At 44.6% G+C, this 26,612-nt stretch overlaps 1 protein-coding gene across 1 annotated transcript; it reads right to left on the bottom strand.

Annotated features, from left to right (window-relative positions):
• Positions 1-5,825: 5,825 nt before the first annotated feature.
• LOC144672639 (inhibin beta B chain-like) lies at positions 5,826-26,373 on the bottom strand. The gene is made up of 2 exons (XM_078534501.1): positions 25,853-26,373; positions 5,826-6,884 (listed from the first exon to the last, which is right to left on the bottom strand). Exons 1-2 carry the CDS (start codon positions 26,208-26,210, stop codon positions 6,103-6,105), a joined length of 1,140 nt encoding a protein of 379 aa, XP_078390627.1. The 5' UTR covers positions 26,211-26,373; the 3' UTR covers positions 5,826-6,102.
• Between the last annotated feature and the right edge of the window lie 239 nt (positions 26,374-26,612).

The following is a 26,612-nucleotide window of genomic DNA, read 5'->3' as shown; positions in this document are numbered from 1 at the left end:
GTGCCTGATGTTTCTGAGAATATTACTAACCTGGGACAGCATGTTATGGATAAAGTGCAAGAAATAAAGAAAATTGGGGAAAAATTGAGCCATTTAATAACAAGGACTCCTGGTGGGCTACAGTAATGGGGTGGTTCTCCGGTTGGGGAAGTTGGCTGCTGTATGTTTTAATTGGGTTAGTTTTAATAGGTGTTATAGGGTGTTCTGCATGTGCTACTTTGAGGATTTGCTGTGTCCAGTGTGTTAATGGAGCTATGAATGGAGTCACCACTGGGTTAGGAGGAGCTCCAATTGTTCCTCAATTGACACGCACTGGCCCCAGCGAAACCCACTGGTGGGGAGAAAAGGTTTACCCTGCCAGGGATCGGCCTTTCCCTTATGGTTATAAGCCCCCTTATGATGATGAAGATACTATTCCTCATTGGTATTAATCTGAAAGATTAACAAGGAGGGATTGTGGAAGAATAAAATACATCTACAGGTCAACTAAGGGTTAAACAGTTAGCCCCATAGTGGAATATTACAGCACAGTTCCCTCTCTCATTAGCACCATAGTGGAATACTACAGCACAGTTCCCTCTCTAGTTAGCACCATAGTGAAATACTACAGCACAGTTCCCTCTCTAGTTAGCACCATAGTGGAATACTACAGCACAGTTCCCTCTCTAGTTAGCACCATAGTGAAATACTACAGCACAGTTCCCTCTCTCGTTAGCACCATAGTGGAATACTACAGCACAGTTCCCTCTCTCGTTAGCACCATAGTGAAATACTACAGCACAGTTCCCTCTCTCGTTAGCACCATAGTGGAATACTACAGCACAGTTCCCTCTCTCGTTAGCACCATAGTGAAATACTATAGCACAGTTCCCTCTTTTGTTCTAGCAGGTACACCTGCTGCTGCCAGCTAATTGAGCAGGAAAGGAGAAAAAGGAGTATCATAAACAAGCTTCCTAGAATCCTTGAGACAAGGCTGGGATGTCTGCCCCCAACACAAGGAGACAGGATCAAGCAATGGTCATCTGTTCTCTAGAGTGTACACCCCCTAGCACTAAAGATAAGGTCAAGCATGGTTATCTATTCTCTGTCTCACTTTTTATTACTACGTGAGCTTCCCCCAATATCCTGTATAGTCATAAACTTAGAATAGATTATTTGTGTGACAATAATTCTCAATGTAATTGATCATTGAAAGTTAGACAGTCTTATCACCTTCAAGCTCTTTGATATGTACAACTTCTACTATAAATACGTGTGTGCTCTGATGCTTCCTCAGAGTGTCAGCTAGCTACCTTGTATGCTGCTGGGCTCTCCGTGATATCACGATTAATAAAGGCTTCCGAGACAAACCTCCTGGGTCTGAGTGTTCACTCCGATTTCCGCGACACAGTACCTCAAGAGGTAGTACTTGTATTGAATTTCTTGGACTCCTTACCAGTTTGCATGAGACAGGTAAAGAATTGGACAAATCAGGATCCAATTTTAGCAAGAGTCTGTGAACAGGTATTACAAGGATGGTCAAATGCACAAGTCCCTGAAGAATTAAAACCATTCTTTGTACGTAGATCCAAACTGAATTGTCAAGATGGTATCTTGCTATGGGGAGCAAGAGTCATTATCCCTGTGCAAAGAAGAGAACCATTATTAGAAGAACTTCATAGTGCGCATCTGGTATTTTGAAAATAAAGATGCTGACACAAAGTTATACGTGTTGGCCAGGCATAGACAGTGACATTGAAAACATCGTCAAGCTCCAGTGCCAGCAACAACAAACGTTGCCCATTTCAGCTCCACTGCATCAATGGGAGTGGCCTGGTGGACCCTGGGTTAGACTACATATCGACTATGTAGGTCCATTTCTAGATACCATGTCTCTTGTGATTATTGATGCACATCCCAAATGGATGGATGTGTTTGAAGTGAAATCACCCACTTCGGCTGCAACCATTGAAAACCTGCGCCAGAGTTTCAGCGTTCATGGTTTACCTGAGGTTATTGTGTCAGACAATGGTACTGCTTTCACTGGCACTGAATTCCAAAGATTCGTGAACCTAAATGGGAGTAAACACGTCAGAACAGCACCGTACCATTCCTCGTCCAATGGGTTAGCAGAAAGAGCACTGCAAACCTTCAAAACAGACATGAAGAAACTATCAGAGAGTGGTAATCTGATCCCAGTGGTTATCAGGTGAAATAAGGGCAGTGACTGGATCTCTTTCTTACCATGTGAAAACGGAAGACCGAGTCATACAGGAACCTATAGATCATATAAGGAGGAGAGAAACAAAGTCTCAGGGCATGGTTCCTCCAGTGTTCACGACTGCGTTAATGTCTCCTGTTGAAAGAACTCAACTGAGTCCAGATATGTCTGAAGGGTCGGCTGTACCTGCAGGAGTTGAGGACACAGATTTGCAGGTGTCCACCAAAGAACCTGATGTTCGGACAGCACCAGGAAAGCAGGTTCCTGACAAAATATCTGAAGCTGTAGAGCTGAGATGTTCAACACACATAAGGAAACCCCCAGAAAGACTGAATTTATAACTTACTGATTTGATATTTTGAGAAATTGTAATTGTAACTGTAAAATATATTTCTGAGTAAAGGGGGAAGAATGTGGTAATCTGATGTGTAATATACCTTTAAGAAGAATGTTATAATAGAAGATCACATGATCTTATTACCCAATGACAGAGTATCACGGGCTACCTTAGTAGTCAGTGGTTTGTAGTCAGTAGTGAGTAGTTTAGAGTAAGAGTCTGTAATGTAGAGACAGGGTTTGAGTTGTAAGTATACAAGTGTAGCTGCTGAGTTACTTTACAAATAAATAGAATGTGTCCTACATAAGAACTGTCCACTGATCTGATATGTCTATGGTACCAACTCAGTCATCCCAATTCAAGCGTGCAACCTGGATCCATTAGTCCAACTAAACAAGTGACCAGGATCCAACGCAGAGCGAACATTAGAAACATAAATTTCAAGATTCCTATAAAAACAGAAAATGCTGGAAAAACTCAGCAAGTCTGACAGCATCTGTGGAGAGAGAGACAGTTAACGTTTCGAGTCCGTAGGACTCTTCTTCAACGAGAGGGGAATGGAACTTGCTGTGAGTTAGTACACGGACAGCAGAGTTTTGGATAATCTGAAGTTTACAGAGGGTAGAGTGTGGGGGAGCAGCCAGGAGTGTTGGAATAGTCCAGTCTGGAGGTAACAAAGACAAAGATGAGGGTTTCAGCAGCAGATGAGCTGATACAGGGGTAATGTCGGGTGATGTTACGGAGGTGGGAATAAGTGGTCTTAGAGATGGACTGGATATGAGGTCAGAAACTCATCTCTGGATCAAGCATGAGACCAAGGTTGTGAACAGACTGGCTTAATCTCAGACTGTTGCTAGGAAGAGGGATGGAATCAGTAGTTAGGGATTGAGGTTTGGCGTGGGAACTGAGGCTTCAGTCTTCACATTATTTAATTGCTGGAAATTTCTGTTCATCCAGTGCTCGATGTCGGATATTGAGTATGCAGTCTGATAATTTAACAACAGAGGAAGAATCGAGAGAGGTGGTGGTGAGGTAGAGCTGGGTGTTGTCAATATACATGTGAATACTAGTGCTGTGTCTTCGGATGATGTCACTGAGGGGCAGCATGTAGGTGAGAAATAGGAAAAGACCAAAGATAGATCCTTGGGGGACACCAGAGGTAACGGTGCAGGAGCAGGACGAGAAGCCATTTCCAGTGATTCTCTGGCTCCGATTAGATCGATAAGAATGGAACCAGGTGAGATCAATCCCACCCAGCTGGACGACAGTGGAGAGGTGTTGGAGGAGGATGGTGTGGTCAAACCGTGTCAAAGGCTGCAGACAGGTCGAGAAGGACGAGGAGGGAAAGTTTACCTGTGTCACAGTCACACAGGATGTCATTGTGACTTTGATAAGAGACTGTTTCAGAATCAGGGGCAGAAACCTGATTGGAGGGATTCAAACATGGAGTTCTGGGAAAGATGGGAACGGATTTGGGAGGCGGACAACACATTCAAGGACCATGGAGAGGAAAGGAAGGTCGGAAATAGGACGAAAGCTTGCAAGGACGGAGGGGTCAAGGGTTGTTTTTGATGAGAGGATGATGACAACAGGTTCAAAGGAGAGATGGACAACACCTGAAGAGAGAACTATTTACAATATTGGCTAACATGGGGACCAGGAGGGAAAGCTGGGTGGTCAGGATTTTAGTGGGAATGGGACCAAGGGAGCAGGAGTGGGTCTCATGGACAAGAAGAGCTCGGAGAAGGCATGAGGGGAGACAGGAGAGAAACTGGAGAAAGATGTGAGTTCAGTGCTCGAGCAGGGGAGAATTAGAGGAAGATTGGCCAGATGGGCTAGAGGAAGGGAGAGACACAGCAGAGGCAGCTGATTGAATGGTCTTGACTAAGTGACAAAGAAATCCATGAGCTTCTCACACTTATTGTTGGAGATGAGGATGGAGGGGACAGGGGATTAAGAAGGTGGTCTACAGTCCAGAAAAGAAGTTGGAGGTTATCTTTGCATTTCAGAATGATCCTGGAATAGCGAGCAGCCTTTAGCAGATGAGTGTTGGACCCGATAGTGTTTTAATTGGTCCAGCCAGATGTGGCGGTGAATGGCTAAACCGCTTGTCCACCATATCCTTTCAAACCTCCATCCCTTGGACTTAAGTGGGTGGAGATGAGGGAGGTACCAGGGGGAATGGCCAGGGTGATAGAGAGTGATGGTTTTGTTGGGGACTAGGACATCAAAGGTGGAGTGAGTGCGTGGTTGAGTAAATCAGTAGCTGCAGAAGTGTTGTGGTGACTGGACAGCTGGCTAGGCAGTTCTGGCTTTAAAAGTGCACTTGTAAGTGAATTGGGGGAAAGCTGTTCCCAGGGACTGATACAGAAGGAGGTAGGGTTTGCGTGTGGAGGGCGATGTGGGTGGTGAGTGATACAAGGAAGTGATCAGAGATGGCCTTACCTGTGATTGATACAATGAGAGTGGCGAGACCACATGAGATAGTAAGGTCAAGGGAGTGGCCATGAATATGGGTTGGGGAGTTTATATGGACGGAGAGATTTAGGGAGGATAAGAGGGCAGTGAACTCAGAGGAGAGAGAACATGAGGAGGTGAGATGGAGATTGAAATCACCGAGGATGAGAAATCGTTTGGTGCAGAGGCTGAGGGAGGGAAATAGTGAAGAAATCTTGGTGAGAATTTTAGGAGAGCAGTAGAGAATGAGGAATTTAAATGAGAATTGGGAGGAGTGAGATCCTCAGAGGAGGAGAAAGTGCCTCCAGTCTAGACTCTGGCCTCTTATCTCTCCCTGTTCCAGACATTGAAGTTGCCTCTGCCCTTTCCAATTTTTCTCTCTGTCCTCACCATTCCCCAGCTGCAGTTTGGTGCTAAGGGCTTTCCCACCCACCATCCTCTCAACCTGGCTGGCTGCAGCCAGGAGACAGATACAAAATGCTAATCAGGTCCTGTCATTAATTTCGAGAGGACCTTCAGGATACTTGTTCCTGACCTCAAAGCAGTGTCCCCACTCCCTCCTTTTCTCCAAATGAATATCCAGCCCATTGGTTTTTCACACCTGTACCTGGCCCCCAGCTTCAAACCTCCGGCACTCACTCTGCAATGCAGGGTAGTGCTGGTAACTCTATGCCCAACCTGGTGGTGGAGAGTCTTTGCCTATGATTTTGCACACAACGTGTGTCAGAATGTCTGATTCAGCAGCAGCTCAGGCTCATAAAATGAATCTCAGTGTTTGCATCCTGCAAGAGGTCAGTTGAAGAGTACGTCACTACACAAACAAGCCAAAGCCACCTTTGAAACTATTTTATTAACATCTATTGCACGGCTAAAATGCACTCAGCGAACAGCTTTGCAAGCATTTGTCTGTCACACTAATCCGTCGTGGGGAATGAGCAGAATGGGCCCATTAGCTTTTTCTCGTGCCTTGAATTATCGTACGCTTATGAGCAGTTGCGTATTCCAAAATGGGATGCTCTTTGAACTTGTTTTGATTGTTGTGTTCAAGCATCAGAAAAGGTGGCTAATAATGGCACCCTTTACCTGAGGGGTACTGAGGGGCATTGACCTAAGTGCAGCCACACTCTTCAACAATCATGTCTGGGATGTCCTCTTTGATTATCCGACCATTTTCATCAAAGTATAACATAGACAGTGCGTTCTTTTTGGTCGGAATGCAGCATGAATTCACAGCCAGCGATGGACTGAAGCCATTCAGTTTGTGTAGGTTGGTCACAATGCTGTGAAAGGATGATGCAAAATCAGGTGCTCCAGCTATGTGGGGAGCACAGTTACCTAGGCAATAGTTTGCATTGTAACCACTGGGCATTATGATCCAGTCATCCCAGCCAATGTCACGAAAATTCACAAAGAATGTTTTCCTGCAGCAATAGTTTGACTTCTCCATGCATTCGATTCCCCTCTTCTGTATGTGGGAGTTTTTCTTTGAAACCCTGATTTGAGAGACAAGAAAGGCCTGCTGTGCTTTACTGTTGATATCAAGAATCATTGATGTTCGACTCATATCAATGCAGCCACTGCATTCTAGTTCAAAATGTAACTGCCTATCTTCTCGGGCAGAGAACCTCTGGATGGCATGGGTCACTGGGAATGCATGCCAGCTGCTCCGCTTAACATTGAACTGGTTGTTGCTGATCAGTGTGTGGTTGGCATCTCCTGGTCCTTTTAGGAGTATTTTTAAAGTAACTTTTGGCCTCCTCCTGTAAGAGGTGGAAGGAAAGAGCTTGAGGTACAGCCACAGGTTTGCTTGTTGAACGAGAGTAAGTGTGCTCTGGGCTGGTTCATTCCAAAGGAGAAAGTCTAGTCTGATTTTGGAAGGGTATGTACGGACTATGAAAGAAAAGAGACAATCCATTTAGTCGGCATGTAAAGAGGGAACAAAAAGCAACTGAACCAAAAACTACAATTTTTAAAATACATTTTTCTGCTGAAACGTATTGAAAACAATTCTATGCACTGAATCTCCTCCACGACTGCTGCAGCTCCACCCAGCTAGGTGAGTTCAACCTTGTAGATGGAGAGGCTTTAAGGCATTAGGAGATGGGACACTCCTCTCAGAGTACCCAGCCTCTGTGATGGAGATGGCGGATAGCAGTAACAGAGCTACCAATCATACCCTGGGTGCTACCAAACGCTAGAATGCTGCTGCTCACACTCCAAATTTTGGTGGATGATGGAGAGGCTTTAAGGCATTAGAAGATGGGACACGCCTCTCAGAGTACCCAGTCTCTGTCATGAGCTTGAAGCCACGATATTGAAATCGTGGTGACACTCAGGGTGTCGATAGTGAAGGACCTGCCAATGGTGGTGTGGGGTTAAAGCTCAAGGGGAAGTGATTGGATCTTCCCTTGTTTAAGATGGTCATTACTTGGCATCTTCACTGATGGGAGGAGGGAGTCATTAAGAAACAGAAATCAATGGGATGATTCCCTTGTCCCTACCAGGAGTGATATTGTAGACAAATGCAAGCAAGTTTCACCTTACTTCATTTCTTTCTGAGTTCACATTGGAAATAGGGATGAGAGGAAATGTTCCTGCTTTTGTTTATGACATCATGACACATGGTGACACAAGGAAGTCAACCCACAGGGTCAAGGTTAAGTTCTGGTCAAGGTAAAACCCCCTAGCATTTAAAAAGGAACATGGATATGGCTCTGAGACAGAAGGTCGTGGTTGCAAGCCCCACTCCAAAGACTTGAGCACAAAATCAAGGCTGACACTCAGGAGGGAGTGCTGCACCGCCAGAGAGATGTTAAACAGTGGCTCCATCTGCCCTCTCAGGTGGACTTCAAAGATTCTATGGCACAGTTTCAAAGCAAAGCAGGGAAGTTTCCCATGGTTTGTTGGGAAGTATTTCTCCCTCAGTCAACATAATGGAAACAGATGATCTGGTCATTATCACATTGCTGTTTGTGGGAACTTGCTGCGTGCAAATTGGCTGTTGTGTTTCCATCATTTGACAGTGACTAATAGTATTTCATTGGTTGTAAAGTGCGTTGGGACATCCTGAAGTTGGGAAAGGTGCTATATAAATGCAAGTCTTTCTTTTCCATAAAGATAGAAGTTCCAATTGGTAAACTGCACTTCTGAACTGTTGTCACACTCAGCTGTGCCTTACATTACCACAGGCATTAAAGAGCTTTCCTTCAATGGACTAACATCTGCATCAAGATAGGTCCCACACAAATGTTGCTTTTTTAATATTCCATTCTCAGAATATGGGTGTTGCTGGCTAGGCCAGCACTTATTGCCCATCCCTAGTTGCCTCTTGAGAAGGTGGTGGTGAGCTGCCTTCTTGAACCGCTGCAGTCCATGCGGTGTAGGTACACCCACAGTGCTGTTAGAGAGGAAGTTCCAGGATTTTGACCCAGTGACAGTGAAGGAACGGCGATATATTTCCCAGTCAGGATGGTGAGTGGCTTGGAGGGGAACTTCCAGGTGGTGGTGTTCCCATCTATCTGCTGCTGTGGCCATCTAGGTGGTAGAGGTTGTAGGTTTTGGAGGTAGCGCAGAACAGGCAATAGCAAATTGCCTGTCAAATGGGCTTGTCTGCTTTTTAATCCTATTCAATTTTGGTGGTTTCCTGCATTCTGGGCCTTGCACTTCTTTCTGCACTTCAATCAAAAATAAAAGACTTCTTGGAAAGGTCAGCAAACCGTTTTAGACAAAAATATTTGCAGGGGGTCTGAGATCAAAAGCAATGTTACTGGAATCCTAAAATAAAGGAGTGAAGAAAAACTGAGCTTCTGGTTAATACATTCAGCATTTGCGCATGAGAATGGGAGAACAACAAACATTGGGAACACTAAGATAAAAGCAAAATAGTACGGATGCTGGAAATCTGAAACAAAAACAGAAAATGCTGGAAAAACTCAGCAGATCTAGCAGTAACTGTGGAAAGAGAATCAGGCTTAACGTTTCGAGTCCACATGACCCTCCTTCGGAGCTAAAGAGAAGTAGGAATGTGATGAAATATTGGGAACAATTTGGAGTAGGGCATAAATTGGGCAGGACTTGAGTGCACTTGAGGTCAGACTTAATTTAAATGAACTTGGTGAGCTGCCAACATGAAATGTTCTCCTTATCAGTAGCTCACTGAATAGGAAATCCAATATCAATGCCTTCCGCCTTATGCCCAAGATTTGGCTACAGTGCAAATAAAAAACCCAACCAGGACTGTCAAGGTAAGACCATTCACCTCTCTGACACCCTCTACACAGCTCATCAAGACCTTTGTCTCAGCACTATCAATCTTTCTCTTTTCTGCTCACTATGTCTCTCCTTAAGTCAGCAGGAAAGATTTTGCTGCACCTCCCTTCTGCTTAAGGTCACACTCTCAAAAGCTCGAATAATTATTTCTCCCCCTTGATCACGCTTACTTCTTCTTCCTGTCTCCATGCATATAATGTTGAGCTGCCTCATACATGTTGAAAACCCTTGAATTGGGCATATATTAACTCACTTGCACTCATCCCCCATGAGAAGCTGACCACACAATAGAAGGGAGGCAATCAACACAGGAGGAGGTCCTTTCACTCTGCACACCGTGACATGAATGGAATTGGCTACTCTTGACAGCCTGGTCACCTCTTATTCTGCATTGCCCTCCCTCTGTCTTGGACAGGCTGGGAGACTGAACGACGAGACTGAACGACTAAGGGCTCAATGAAATCAGCCTGCACACCAGCATGGGAGGTGGAAGGCAGCTGTGGCTGGAGTAAGTAAGAACACATGTGAGACAGACACTAATTTTCACACTGGTGCTTGAAGATCCCAATGGTCTGTCTGATGAGGACCAGAGTTTGCGCATGGACCTGATGTAGTGCAGTTTATCCACTGACTTTGGTTTTCTGAGAGGAATCATGAGGCAAGTGGGAAGAGGATAGCATCTTTCCTTCAGTAGTCAGCCTCTCACTTGCCATGCAGAGCCAAAGAGTAATGGAGAACTTGAGTATTGCTGAAAAAAAGAGATAGCTTTTTGTCTTGCGCTCTTCAGGACACTCACAAGAATACCAATAGGAAAACAACAATGTATACTGTTTGTGAAGAGAGTGCTGATTGGTTGGCAAGTGGCGTTGCCATGGAGAATGCACCACTGATGGTGACTGACAGTTAACTGCCAAGCATTGTTTGAAATTTAAACCAGGCAGCTTGACCCTGATTGGTCAAGGCATTGCCCTGAGGAATGAGTCAGCGAACGGCTGTCAATTATTTTGTTCAGCTGAAACAGGTGCAATGTGTGTACACGTTCTTTCTGTCTGCAAAGAACAGGGCCCTGCGTATTAATATATTTAACTTCCAGCACACGCAAATGCGCCAAATTGCGAGCACGACTGACAATCTTAAATTGGTTGTCAGTGCCATTCTTAGCACCTTGAGGATTCTTTAGCAAATGTTGTCCAATTGCGGAATCACATATAATGTTGGACACTATGCTTTGAGTTTTGCAAGCATGGGCTGGTTGGGTACAGTCTGTACCCTGCCTGTTGCGAACAGCGACTGCGACATCCACCAGAATTAGCAAACATTCATAGTAATCCTGCTTGTTCCCAGTGGAAGCATGGCCAAGTGGCTTGAGGTCAATCTAAATAGAGGTAGGAACATTAAGTTGGCATTTCCATTCCATGTATCCTGCTAAATATGACGAGGCAATGAAGTGAATCATTGTGATGATCACAACTGTTCAAAAAGAGGAACAAAGTCACTGAATCACACAAAGAGACTTTGATCTACAAGCCAGCCACCCGAACTGCTCGGTTAGATTCCAGTCCATAACTCTTACCTAAGTATCTGTTATTCTATATATATTACCCCAAACCCCTCAATTAGATTCCAGTCTGTAACTCACTCCCGGGTGTCTGTTATTCTATATATAAACCACTCCAAACCCCTCAATTAGATTCCAGTCTGTAACTCACTCCCGGGTATCTGTTATTCTATATATAAACCACCCTGAACCCCTCGATTAGATTCCAGTCTGTAACTCACTCCCGGGTATCTCTTATTCTATATATAAACCACCCCGAACCTTTCGATTAGATTCCAGTCTGTAACTCACTCCCGGGTAGCTGTTATTCTATATATAAACCACCCCGAACCCCTCGATTAGATTCCAGTCTGTAACTCACTCCCGGGTATCTGTTATTCTATATATAAACCACCCCGAACCCCTCGATTAGATTCCAGTCTGTAACTCACTCCCGGGTATCTGATATTTTATATATAAACCACCCTGAACCCCTCGATTAGATTCCAGTCTGTAACTCACTCCTGGGTATCTGTTATTCTATATATAAACCACCCCGAACCCCTCGATTAGATTCCAGTCTGTAACTCACTCCCGGGTATCTGTTATTCTATATATAAACCACCCCGAACCCCTCGAATAGATTCCAGTCTGTAACTCACTCCCGGGTATCTGTTATTCTATATATAAACCACCCCGAACCCCTCGATTAGATTCCAGTTTGCAACTCACCCTCGGGTATCTGTTATTATACCTATAAATCACGCGAACCCCTCGATTAGATTCCAGTCTCTAACTCACTCTCGGGTATCTGTTATTCTATATATAAACCCCCCGAACCCTTCGATTAGATTCCAGTCTGTAACTCCCTCCCGGGTGTCTGTTATTCCATATATAAACCACCCTGAACCCCTCGATTAGATTCCAGTCTGTAATTCACTCCCGAGTATCTGTTATTCTATATATAAATCCCCTGAACACCTCGATTAGATTCCAGTCTGTAACTCACTACCAGGTATCTGTTATTCTATATATAAACCATCCCGAACCCTTCGATTAGATTCCAGTCTGTAACTCGCTCCCGGGTATCTGTTATTCTATATATAAACCATCCTGAACCCTTTGATTAGATTCCAGTCAGTAACTCACTCCTGGGTATCTGTTCTTCCATATATAAACCACCCCGACCCCTCGATTAGATTCCAGTCTGTAACTCACTCCTGGGTATCTGTTATTCTATATATAAACCACCCCGAACCCCTCGATTAGATTCCAGTCTGGAACTCACTCCCGGGTATTTGTTATTCTATATATAAACATCCCGAACCCCTCGATTAGATTCCAGTCTCTAACTCACTCCCGGGTATCTGTTATTCTATATATAAATCCCCCCTGAACACCTCGATTAGATTCCAGTCTGCAACTCGCTCCCGGGTATCTGTTATTCTATATATAAACCACCCCAAACCCCTCGATTAGATTCCAGACCGTAACTCACTCCCGGGTGTCTGTTATTCGACATATAAACCACCCCAAGCCCCTTGATTAGATTCCAGTCTGTAACTCACTCCTGGGTATCTGTTATTCTATATATAAACCACCCCGAACCCCTCGATTAGATTCCAGTCTGTAACTCACTCCCGGGTATCTGTTATTCTATATATAAACCACCCCGAACCCCTCGAATAGATTCCAGTCTGTAACTCACTCCCGGGTATCTGTTATTCTATATATAAACCACCCCGAACCCCTCGATTAGATTCCAGTTTGCAACTCACCCTCGGGTATCTGTTATTATACCTATAAATCACGCGAACCCCTCGATTAGATTCCAGTCTCTAACTCACTCTCGGGTATCTGTTATTCTATATATAAACCCCCCGAACCCTTCGATTAGATTCCAGTCTGTAACTCCCTCCCGGGTGTCTGTTATTCCATATATAAACCACCCTGAACCCCTCGATTAGATTCCAGTCTGTAATTCACTCCCGAGTATCTGTTATTCTATATATAAATCCCCTGAACACCTCGATTAGATTCCAGTCTGTAACTCACTACCAGGTATCTGTTATTCTATATATAAACCATCCCGAACCCTTCGATTAGATTCCAGTCTGTAACTCGCTCCCGGGTATCTGTTATTCTATATATAAACCATCCTGAACCCTTTGATTAGATTCCAGTCAGTAACTCACTCCTGGGTATCTGTTCTTCCATATATAAACCACCCCGACCCCTCGATTAGATTCCAGTCTGTAACTCACTCCTGGGTATCTGTTATTCTATATATAAACCACCCCGAACCCCTCGATTAGATTCCAGTCTGGAACTCACTCCCGGGTATTTGTTATTCTATATATAAACATCCCGAACCCCTCGATTAGATTCCAGTCTCTAACTCACTCCCGGGTATCTGTTATTCTATATATAAATCCCCCCTGAACACCTCGATTAGATTCCAGTCTGCAACTCGCTCCCGGGTATCTGTTATTCTATATATAAACCACCCCAAACCCCTCGATTAGATTCCAGACCGTAACTCACTCCCGGGTGTCTGTTATTCGACATATAAACCACCCCAAGCCCCTTGATTAGATTTCAGTCTGTAACTCACTCCCGGGTATCTGTTATTTTATATATAAACCCCACCGAGCCCCTCGATTAGATTCCAGGTTGTAACTCACTCCCGGGTATCTGTTATTCTATATAAACCACCCCGAACCCCTCGATTAGATTCCAGTCTGTAACTCACTCCCGGGTATCTCTTATTCTATATATAAACCACCCCGAACCCCTTGATTAGATTCCAGTCTGTAACTCACTCCCGGGTAGCTGTTATTCTATATATAAACCACCCCGAACCCCTCGATTAGATTCCAGTCTGTAACTCACTCCCGGGTATCTGTTATTCTATATATAAACCACCCCGAACCCCTCGATTAGATTCCAGTCTGTAACTCACTCCCGGGAATCTGTTATTTTATATATAAACCACCCTGAACCCCTCGATTAGATTCCAGTCTGTAACTCACTCCTGGGTATCTGTTATTCTATATATAAACCACCCCGAACCCCTCGATTAGATTCCAGTCTGTAACTCACTCCCGGGTGTCTGTTATTCTATATATAAACCACACCGAACCCCTCGATTAGATTCCAGTCTGTAACTCACTCCTGGGTATCTGTTATTCTATATATAAATCCCCCGAACCCCTCGATTAGATTCCAGTCTGTAACTCACTCCCGGGTATCTGTTATTCTATATATAAACCACCCCGAACCCCTCGATTAGATTCCAGTCTGCAACTCACCCTCGGGTATCTGTTATTATACATATAAACCACGCGAACCCCTCGATTAGATTCCAGTCTCTAACTCACTCCCGGGTATCTGTTATTCTATAGAAAAACCCCCCAAACCCTTCGATTAGATTCCAGTCTGTAACTCCCTCCCGAGTATCTGTTATTCTATATATAAATCCCCTGAACACCTCGATTAGATTCCAGTCTGTAACTCACTACCAGGTATCTGTTATTCTATATATAAACCATCCTGAACCCTTCGATTAGATTCCAGTCAGTAACTCACTCCTGGGTATCTGTTCTTCCATATATAAACCACCCCGACCCCTCGATTAGATTCCAGTCTGTAACTCACTTCTGGGTATCTGTTATTTTATATATAAACCACCCCGAACCCCTCGATTAGATTCCAGTCTGGAACTCACTCCCGGGTATCTGTTATTCTATATATAAACATCCCGAACCCCTCGATTAGATTCCAGTCTCTAACTCACTCCCGGGTATCTGTTATTCTATATATAAATCCCCCCTGAACAACTCGATTAGATTCCAGTCTGCAACTCACTCCCGGGTATCTGTTATTCTATATATAAACCACCCCAAGCCCCTTGATTAGATTCCAGTCTGTAACTCACTCCCGGGTATCTGTTATTGTATATATAAACCCCACCGAGCCCCTCGATTAGATTCCAGGTTGTAACTCACTGCCGGGTATCTGTTATTCTATATATAAACCTCCCCGAACCCCTCGATTAGATTCCAGTCTGTAACTCATTCCCGGGTATCTGTTATTCTATATATAAACCACCCCGAACCCCTCGATTAGATTCCAGTCTGTAACTCACTCCCAGGTATCTATTATTGTATATATAGACCCCCCGAGCCCCTCGATTAGATTCCAGTTTGTAACTCACTCCCGGGTATCTGTTATTCTATATATAAACCCCCCCGAACCCCTCGATTAGATTCCAGTCTGTAACTCACTCCCGGGTATCTGTTATTGATTATATAGATCCCCCGAGCCCCTCGATTAGATTCCAGTCTGTAACTCATTCCTGGATATCTGTTATTCTATATATAAACCTTCCCGAAACCCTCGATTAGATTCCTGTCCGTAACTCACACCCGGGTATCTGTTATTCTATATATAAACCCCCCGAACCTCTCGATTAGATTCCAGTCTGTAACTCACTCCCAGGTATCCGTTATTCTATATATAATCCACCCCGAACCCCTCGATTAGATTCCAGTCTGTAACTCACTCCCGGGTATCTGTTATTCTATATATAAACCCCCCCCGAACCCCTCGATTAGATTTCAGTCTCTAACTCACTCCCGGGTATCTGTTATTCTATATATAAATCCCCCCTGAACACCTCGATTAGATTCCAGTCTGCAACTCACTCCCAGGTATCTGTTATTCTATATATAAACCACCCCGAACCCCTCGATTAGATTCCAGTCTGTAACTCACTCCCGGGTATCTGTTATTCTATATATAAACCACCCCGAACCCCTCGATTAGATTCCAGTCTGTAACTCACTCCCGGGAATCTGTTATTTTATATATAAACCACCCTGAACCCCTCGATTAGATTCCAGTCTGTAACTCACTCCTGGGTATCTGTTATTCTATATATAAACCACCCCGAACCCCTCGATTAGATTCCAGTCTGTAACTCACTCCCGGGTGTCTGTTATTCTATATATAAACCACACCGAACCCCTCGATTAGATTCCAGTCTGTAACTCACTCCTGGGTATCTGTTATTCTATATATAAATCCCCCGAACCCCTCGATTAGATTCCAGTCTGTAACTCACTCCCGGGTATCTGTTATTCTATATATAAACCACCCCGAACCCCTCGATTAGATTCCAGTCTGCAACTCACCCTCGGGTATCTGTTATTATACATATAAACCACGCGAACCCCTCGATTAGATTCCAGTCTCTAACTCACTCCCGGGTATCTGTTATTCTATAGAAAAACCCCCCAAACCCTTCGATTAGATTCCAGTCTGTAACTCCCTCCCGAGTATCTGTTATTCTATATATAAATCCCCTGAACACCTCGATTAGATTCCAGTCTGTAACTCACTACCAGGTATCTGTTATTCTATATATAAACCATCCTGAACCCTTCGATTAGATTCCAGTCAGTAACTCACTCCTGGGTATCTGTTCTTCCATATATAAACCACCCCGACCCCTCGATTAGATTCCAGTCTGTAACTCACTTCTGGGTATCTGTTATTTTATATATAAACCACCCCGAACCCCTCGATTAGATTCCAGTCTGGAACTCACTCCCGGGTATCTGTTATTCTATATATAAACATCCCGAACCCCTCGATTAGATTCCAGTCTCTAACTCACTCCCGGGTATCTGTTATTCTATATATAAATCCCCCCTGAACAACTCGATTAGATTCCAGTCTGCAACTCACTCCCGGGTATCTGTTATTCTATATATAAACCACCCCAAGCCCCTTGATTAGATTCCAGTCTGTAACTCACTCCCGGGTATCTGTTATTGTATATATAAACCCCACCGAGCCCCTCGATTAGATTCCAGGTTGTAACTCACTGCCGGGTATCTGTTATTCTATATATAAACCTCCCCGAACCCCTCGATTAGATTCCAGTCTGTAACTCATTCCCGGGTATCTGTTATTCTATATATAAACCACCCCGAACCCCTCGATTAGATTCCAGTCTGTAACTCACTCCCAGGTATCTATTATTGTATATATAGACCCCCCGAGCCCCTCGATTAGATTCCAGTTTGTAACTCACTCCCGGGTATCTGTTATTCTATATATAAACCCCCCCGAACCCCTCGATTAGATTCCAGTCTGTAACTCACTCCCGGGTATCTGTTATTGATTATATAGATCCCCCGAGCCCCTCGATTAGATTCCAGTCTGTAACTCATTCCTGGATATCTGTTATTCTATATATAAACCTTCCCGAAACCCTCGATTAGATTCCTGTCCGTAACTCACACCCGGGTATCTGTTATTCTATATATAAACCCCCCGAACCTCTCGATTAGATTCCAGTCTGTAACTCACTCCCAGGTATCTGTTATTCTATATATAATCCACCCCGAACCCCTTGATTAGATTCCAGTCTGTAACTCACTCCCGGGTATCTGTTATTCTATATATAAACCCCCCCCGAACCCCTCGATTAGATTCCAGTCTCTAACTCACTCCCGGGTATCTGTTATTCTATATATAAATCCCCCCTGAACACCTCGATTAGATTCCAGTCTGCAACTCACTCCCAGGTATCTGTTATTCTATATATAAACCACCCCAAACCCCTCGATTAGATTCCAGACCGTAACTCACTCCCGGGTGTCTGTTATTCGACATATAAACCACCCCAAGCCCCTTGATTAGATTCCAGTCTGTAACTCACTCCCGGGTATCTGTTATTGTATATATAGACCCCCCGAGCCCCTCGATTAGATTCCAGTTTGTAACTCACTCCCGAGTATCTGTTATTCTATATATAAACCCCGCCGAACCCCTCGATTAGATTCCAGTCTGTAACTCACTCCCGGGTATCTGTTATTGTATATATAGGTCCCCCGAGCCCCTCGATTAGATTCCAGTCTGTAACTCATTCCTGGATATCTGTTATTCTATATATAAACCTCCCCGAAACCCTCGATTAGATTCCTGTCCGTAACTCACACCCGGGTATCTGTTATTCTATATATAAACCCCCCGAACCTCTCGATTAGATTCCAGTCTGTAACTCACTCCCAGATATCTGTTATTCTATATATAATCCACCCCGAACCCCTCGATTAGATTCCAGTCTGTAACTCACTCCCGGGTATCTGTTATTCTATATATAAATTCCCCCCGAACCCCTCGATTCGATTCCAGTCTGTAACTCACTCCCGGGTATCTGTTATTCTATATATAAACCACCCTGGACCCCTCGATTAGATTCCAGTCTGTAACTCACTCCCGGGTATCTGTTATTCTATATATAAACTCCCCCTGAACCCCTCGATTAGATTCCAGTCTGTAACTCACTCCCGGGTATCTGTTATTCTCTCTATAAACCCCCCCGAACCCCTCGATTAGATTCCAGTCTGTAACTCACTCCCGGGTATCTGTTATTCTATATATAATCCACCCCGAACCCCTCGATTAGATTCCAGTCTGTAACTCACCCTCGGATATCTGTTATTCTATATATAATCCACCCCGAACCCCTCGATTAGATTCCAATCTGTAACTCACTCCCGGGTATCTGTTATTCTATATATAAACCCCCCGAACCCCTCGATCAGATTCCAGTCTGTAACTCACTCCTGGGTACCTTGTTAGGAACTAGATAGTTCAAGTAAGTTATTTGTATGTGTTTAGAATATGCTGTAGCTTTAAATTTAATTCATATTTTTTCTATTTGTGGGTTAAAAAGGTGAAAGCTAGGATCTAGTTTATTTTTAGAGTGGAGACAGCAAGTTAAAGCTCTGTTTGTATACCTGCATTTTTGTGAGATTTTATGACCCTTGAAGTGGAGAGCCGTGTTATCAAGGGGGTAGTGTTTAGGGAAGTTAAAATAAAGTAGAAAAAACTGTGCTGTTGCCTAGCAACAGGAGTGCAGAGAGAGAAGTCCCCCACACAAACAGATAAAGAAGCTGAAAGCAGTTTGAGTTCAGTTGGTCAGTGTGCTCCAAAGCTGAAAGCAGCTGCCAGCAGAAGCAGCATAGGAGAGGGATAGATAGCAAGCCCCAAATTAAAATTGAAAACAGGAGCTAGAAGAAGCTGGACAGGAAGGAGCTGCAGGAAGCAGGTTTCCCCAAAGAACAGAGGAAGACCTTTTAGTCAAAGGGAAAGAACAGGAATCTGAAAAAGGTCCTGTTAAGTGAAGTTAAGTGTGAAAAGCAGAGAAAGGCTCCAAGTTTAAAGAGGGAAAGCTGCAGGTCAGACTTAAAGCAAAATAGGCTTGCAAGAAGTCAGAAGGTCCAAGGAGACAGTCACAGGACTGTAACTCTTTACTCTGGGCATGTGACACAGTGGTGTTCCATTGGCACAGCTGAGCATCTGAGAAAGAGTGTGTGGAAGGCAAAGCTTGAATGCACATGGCGATCCAGGGGAGAGGAATATTGGAAGGCGTGTTCGAAATCCTGGAGGTGGGGCCTTGTGGAAGGCATCTGAGAGAAAGCGTCATTTAGGGGAAGATTCCAAAATGGGTCCTTGGAGGGTGGAGATTGGAAACGCTCATGTGAAAGATGGAGTTCAGTGACAAAGGTTGGCTTCTGGTTTAACAGGTGTCTGGAGGGAGTTGATGAGAGATCATTAGCATCTGTTTGGATGGTATCTGTCACTTGATTTCAGAATGTGGTGTACCTGACTACAGGTCGCCAATTGATTTACTTGGATTGTGTACTTACTGTGAACATTAGCGTATAAGGTAGCTTTTGAAACTTCTGTTTTCCTTACGAACCTGTATATATCTGTAAAGGTATAGTTGTGGGTGAAGGAGTACAGTAATATAGTTTCACTTTTCTTATTTAATAAATGTTTTATTCTTTTGTTAAAAGTTCATCAGCAGACTCCTGTGACTCTGTTCAGTAGCCACTCTCCACGTTTCTAAACAAAAAATAAAAGTTAGGATCTATAAAGCTGGGTTCCACCCTGGGATCTGATTAGTCCAGTAGTAACATCAGCTGGGATCATAACAAACTGTTCTTTGAAATAGGAACCCCCCGGACCCCTCGAGTACATTCCAGTCTGTAACTTAAGCGCGGGTATCTGTTATGCTATATATAAACCTCCCGAGTCCCTCACTCAGATTCCAGTCTGTAACTCACTCCCGGGTATCTGTTATGCTATATATAAACCTCCCAAACCCCTCCATTAGATTCCAATCTGCAACTCACTCCTGGGTATCTATTTTTTTATATGTGAAGCACCTTCGATTGGATTTCAGCCTGCAATTAAGTCCGAGATATCCATTCATCTGCATTAAGCACGTTCTGAACTCCTCAAATCGATTCCAGTCTTAAATTTATTATATATCATTCGGTGTGTGATCTACCCCAAACCCCTCTTTTAGATTGCAGTCTGTACCTGACTCCCAGGTATCTGTTATTCTATATATAGACCACCCGAACCACTTGATTAGATTCCAGTCTGTAACTCACTCCCGGGTATCTGTTATTCTATATATAAACCCCCTGAGCCCCTCGATTAGATTCCAGTCTGTAACTCACACCCGGGTATCTGTTATTCTATATATAAACCACCCCAAACCCCTCGATTAGATTCCAGTCTGTAACTCACTCCCAGGTATCTGTTATTCTATATATAAACCCCCCGAACCCCTCGATTAGATTCCAGCCAGTAACTCCCACCAGGGTATCTGTTATTCTATATAAAAACCACCCCGAACCCCTCGATTAGATTCCAGTCTGTCACTCACTCCCAGATATCTGTTATTCTATATATATACTTCGCCGAACCCCTCGATTAGATTCCAGTCTGTAACTCACTCCCGGTTATCTGTTATTCTATATATAAACCACCCCGAACCCCTCGATTAGATTCCAGTCTGTAACTCACTCCCGGGTATCTATTATTCTATATATAAACCCCCCCAAACCCCTCGATTAGATTCCAGTCTGTAACTCACTCCCAGGTATCTCTTATTCTATATTTAAACCACCCCGAACCCCTCGATTAGATTCCAGTCTGTAACTCAATCCCGGGTATCTGTTATTCTATATATAAACCACCCCGAACCCCTCGATTAGATTCCAGTCTGTAACTCAATCCCGGGTATCTGTTATTCTATATTTAAACCACCCCGAACCCCTCGATTAGATTCCAGTCTGTAAGTGGCTGCCGGGTATCTGTTATTCTATATATAAGCCACCCGAACCCCTCGATTAGATTCCAGTCTGTAACTCATTCCCGGGTATCTCTTATTCTATATATAAACCACGCCGAACCCCTTGATTAGATTCCAGTCAGTAACTCACTCCTGGGTATCTGTTACTCTATATATAAACCACCCCGAACACCTCGATTAGATTCCAGTCTGTAACTCACTCCCGGGTATCTGTTATTCTATATATAAACCACCCCGAACCCCTCGATTAGATTCCAGTCTGTAACTCACTCCTGAGTATCTGTTATTCTATATATAAACCACCCCGAACCCCTCGATTAGATTCCAGTCTGTAAATCACTCCCACGTACCTGTTATTCTATATATAAACCACCCCGAACCCCTTGATTTGATTCCAGTCTGTAACTCACTCCTGGGTATCTGTTACTCTATATATAAGCCACCCCGAACACCTCGATTAGATTCCAGTCTGTAACTCACTCCCGGGTATCTGTTATTGTATATATAAACCACCCCGAACCCCTCGATTAGATTCCAGTCCGTAACTCAATCCCGGGTATCTGTTATTCTATATTTAAACCACCCCGAACCCCTCGATTAGATTCCAGTCTGTAAGTGGCTGCCGGGTATCTGTTATTCTATATATAAACCACCCGAACCCCTCGATTAGATTCCAGTCTGTAACTCACTCCCGGGGATCTGTTATTCTATATATAAACCACCCCGAAACCCTCGATTAGATTCCAGTCTGTAACTCACTCCCGGGTATCTGTTATTCTATATATAAACCATCCCGAACCCCTTGATTAGATTCCAGTCTGTAACTCACTCCCGGGTATCTGTTATTCTATATATGAACCACTCCGACCCCCTCGATCAGATTTCAGTCTGTAACTCACTCCCGGGTATCTGTTATTCTATATATAAACCCCCCGAACCGCTCGATTAGATTCCAGTCTGTAACTCCCTCCAGGGTATCTGTTATTCTATATATATACTCCGCCGAACCCCTCGATTAGATTCCAGTCTGTAAGTCACTCCCGGTTATCTGTTATTCTATACATAAACCACCCCGAACCACTCGATTAGATTCCAGTCTGTAACTCACTCCCGGGTATTTGTTATTCTATATATAAACCCCTCCGAACCCCTCGATTAGATTCCAGTCTGTAACTCACTCCCGGGCATCTGTTATTGTATATATAAACCACCCCGAACCCCTCGATTAGATTCCAGTCTGTAACTCACTCCCGGGTATCTGTTATTCTATATATAAACCACCCCCAACCCCTCGATTAGATTCCAGTCTGTAACTCAATCCCGGGTATCTGTTATTCTATATATAAACCACCCGAACCCCTCGATTAGATTCCAGTCTGTAACTCACTCCCGGGTGTCTGTTATTCTATATATAAACCACCCCGAAACCCTCGATTAGATTCCAGTCTGTAACTCACTCCCGGTTATCTGTTATTCTATATATAAACCACCCCGAACCCCTCGATTAGATTCCAGTCTGTAACTCACTCCCGGGTATCTGTTATTCTATATATATACCCCCCCGAACCCCTCGATTAGATTCCAGTCTGTAACTCACTCCCGGGTATCTGTTATTCTATATATAAACCCCGCCGAACACCTCGATTAGATTCCAGTCTGTAACTCCCTCCAGGGTATCTGTTATTCTATATATAAACCACCCCGAATCCCTCGATTAGATTCCAGTCTGTAACTCACTCCCGGGTATCTGTTATTCTATATATATACCCCCCCGAACCCCTCGATTAGATTCCAGTCTGTAACTCACTCCCGGGTATCTGTTATTCTATATATAAACCCCCCCGAACACGTCGATTAGATTCCAGTCTGTAACTCCCTCCAGGGTATCTGTTATTCTATATATAAACCACCCCGAATCCCTCGATTAGATCCCAGTCTGTCACTCACTCCCAGGTATCTGTTATTCTATATATATACTCCGCCGAACCCCTCGATTAGATTCCAGTCGGTAACTCACTCCCGGTTATCTGTTATTCTATATATAAACCACCCCGAACCCCTCGATTAGATTCCAGTCTGTAACTCACTCCCGGGTATCTGTTATTCTATATATAAACCCCCCCGAACCCCTCGATTAGATTCCAGTCTGTAACTCACTCCCGGGTATCTGTTATTCTATATATAAACCCCCCCGAACACCTCGATTAGATTCCAGTCTGTAACTCACTCCTGTGTATCTGTTATTCTATATATAAACCCCACCGAATCCCTTGATTAGATTCCAGCCTGTAACTCACTCCTGGGTATCTGTTACTCTATATATAAACCACCCCGAACGCCTCGATTAGATTCCAGTCTGTAACTTACTCCCGGGTATCTGTTATTCTATATATAAACCACCCCAAACCCCTCGATTAGATTACAGTCTGTAAATCACTCCCACGTATCTGTTATTCTATATATAAACCACTCCGAACCCCTCGATTAGATTCCAGTCTGTAACTCACTCCGGGGTACCTGTTATTCTATATATAAACCCCCCCGATCCCCTTGATTACATTCTAGTTTGTAACTCACTCCCGGGTATCTGTTATTCTATATATAAACCCCCCTGAACCCCTCGATTAGATTCCAGTCTGTAACTCACTCCCAGGTACCTGTTATTCTATATATAAACCCCCCCGATCCCCTCGATTAGATTCTAGTTTGTAATTCACTCCCGGGTATCTTTTATTTTGGATATACAGTGCAAAGCAGCACGATGGTGCCATGGGAACCTTTAGAATCATTGAAGGTTTGTTGAGAATAAATGAGGTCTTTGAGATGAAAGAGAAATCTCTCTGTCTTCGAGGAACAGTGGAACTCTTCTTCTGAGATCAGGAGAGATACTGGGCCTGGAATCTTGATACTTGAAGCCTAAGGGCAGAATTTCTTGCTCCTCCCAAAGCGGGAATCATGGAAGGCACTATTTTGGCATGATGGGAGAGGTCATCTTCCTGCCAGCGGGTAATTTTGTTCTCCCGGCTTTGATGGGTGGGTTAAAGGCAGCTTGCGTTTCCTGCTATATATGTCAGGAACCACATTTGTATTCATTTGCATCTCACGAATGCTGATTAAAAGGTCAACTCGCTGGAATTCTCCTTCCCCTGCAAATGAAGTGCCTGCCATCGGGTGATCAGAGTTGTCTGTTTCCCGACTGTATAGAAGTGATGTGCACCTGGTGAGCTTCACTTCATCCATGACTTCGAGGTGCATAGATGTTGCTTTCTCCTTCTCATGTTAGCAAACGATGCTTCAGGCTGGACAAGGGAGGCAGGCAAAGGCTGGAAGGGGGCTGGGGGGTAGGGTGGAAGGGTGCAGTGAAGACTGGACTGGGAAAGAGTGGGGTGAATGCCCTGGGAAGTGGGGGTGGAATGTCCGGGGAAGGGGGGAATGAGAGTATCCTGGGAAGGGCGGGGGTGGGGTGGGGTGGGGTGGGGAGTGTCTTAGAGTGCGGGGTGAGAGGTTGATGGTGGTATCCCCAGAGGAGAACTCAGGGTACTGGTGATAAGAAAGAACAGTCACAGTGAAAGGTGGTGGAGGGTGACAGTGGGGAGGGGAATGGTGATATTGGGTGGGTCTATGATGATGGGGGAGGATTTTGCTGGGTGACCGGGGGTTGGGGTGGGGGGTGGGGGGGATGGGTGGTGTGTAGAAGATAATGGAGAGAGCCTGAAAGGTGACGTACACCACTTTTCCAAACTGACCTTGATCACACAGTTGGTCAGTCGGTGAGATCCCTCGAGGTGGGTGGAGTTCAAGGTCAGCACAATTGTCGACTAAAAGGACATCTTAATAATCATGAGGCAACTAGGTGAGAACCATGCTCAGCTGTGTCTCCTCTCTACGGTGAAGCCCAGATTGCAGCAGGTTTGTTCCCGACTCATGGGTCTCTCAGCCTCGAGACCCCAGCAAGGTGTGGAGCTGCCGTTCATTCTGTGTGGGGATGGGGGGTATCCCAGGGTGTGTGTGGGGGCACATGTTGATCTGTGCAAGTGGCCTCAGGATGGTGAGGGCTGAGGAGGCAGTCTCCAGAGGAGATGAGGGCAGATGGAGGTGTGAGGGTGTGTGTGAGAGAGTGAGTGGTGATGTCCCTTGAGCTGGCAGTGAGTGAGATGCCAGTGAGTGTGTGACGGCGTTGTGAGTGTGTGAGTTTAGAGTGATGAGATAGTTGCCTTACCCTGGCTGCACAGATGAGATCATTCATCCTCTTTCTGCCAACCTCTTCTGTGAAGCGTTGGCACTGACCACCACTGCCATCACCTCCCAAGCCGGAGTGGTGAGATTACTGGCCTCCTGCAGCCAGAGCGGAGGTAGAGGACATCAAGCCAGGCCTTCAAAAGACATTCCAGGGATGGGTCACTGAACTCTTCCTGGCTTTCAGGGCCATGTCTACACTGGAGCAGTCCTGGGCTACAATCATTGAGAATTGTGTGGGCGGCTGCAGTTTAGATACGGCACCCGGAGTGAGGAAACAGTGAGGTAACAGCGTGGCGGGCGATTCAGAGGCCTTCTGCCAGTGAGGTGGTGTGTTTCCGGTGGCTGCATAATTAATGAGGTGGGAAGAGGACGATATGGAGGGAAAAGCCGCCATTGCAGCCGGCGTATAAAATGTCATTTTTCCCGCCCACTACCGCACATAGTGCAAATCTGGGACGATTCCGCCCATGGAAACTGTTCTTTTGATTTATTAAGGATATGAAAAAACTATGAGGATTAAATTCAACATCAGCAGGGGCACCAAAAGGGTCAGAGCATATCTGCCACCTATTATAATCCACCTAACTTATATGGTAAATAGATAACAACATATTTACTATGACTAACCTGAATGTGTGAAGGTGATGATTTCATAGCTTTTATCTTTCACTCCCTGGCTGTGTCCAAACTTCTGAATGTTTCTCTGAGTGTCCAGAGAGCTGACCTCCATTAAATTGTCCATGTGGAATTTCCTCAGGACGGATACTTGAGTTTTCCTGAGGGTTTCATTGGGGGGTTTCGGCCTTGCCTTCATGTGCATTTGTTTCAGGATGTAGCTCTTCATCCATCTGAGGACTTTGTCATCTGTCCCCACCTCAGAGCTGGAGAAGCTGCAGAAAGTGCACGCTGAGTCCTCAGATAGTGGCAGAGTCAGAGTCCTTATCCAAAAGAAGCAGCAGAAGCTCAAAATCATTCTTGTGTCCATGGTGCTGAAGGCGGCTTCCCTTTGCAGGAAAACCTGCTGAACCCGGCAGGTGTGCAAATGTAGAAACCAAGCAGCAGCTTCTAAGACAACCTCACAGGCCTCTTTATATCAGGTCTTCTGGTGAACTCATTTGTCGCATCTCCTTGCCCAGGTGAAAGACAACTGGCACTGGCACAAATCTCAACTCATTTCAGATTAAACTATTGACCTGTGCCAAAGGTCAGGAAAATACTGTGCGTGCCAAGCCATTACGTTATCGAACTGGGACGGAATGGGGGTCAAAGGGAGGCTGGTGTGATTGCACGGCTCCCTTGTATTTTTCATCAAGTCAGCTGACAGTGGTATTCAGGACAAATGCCAATAAATGCCAAACTTAGGCATTATCCAACCTCTGCTCTTTTC

The sequence above is a fragment of the Cetorhinus maximus genome, chromosome X (genome assembly GCF_964194155.1).
Source record: "Cetorhinus maximus chromosome X, sCetMax3.hap1.1, whole genome shotgun sequence".
NCBI lineage: Eukaryota > Metazoa > Chordata > Chondrichthyes > Lamniformes > Cetorhinidae > Cetorhinus > Cetorhinus maximus.
Note: the sequence above shows the minus strand (reverse complement) of the source record. Positions and strands in the feature narration are given on the sequence as shown.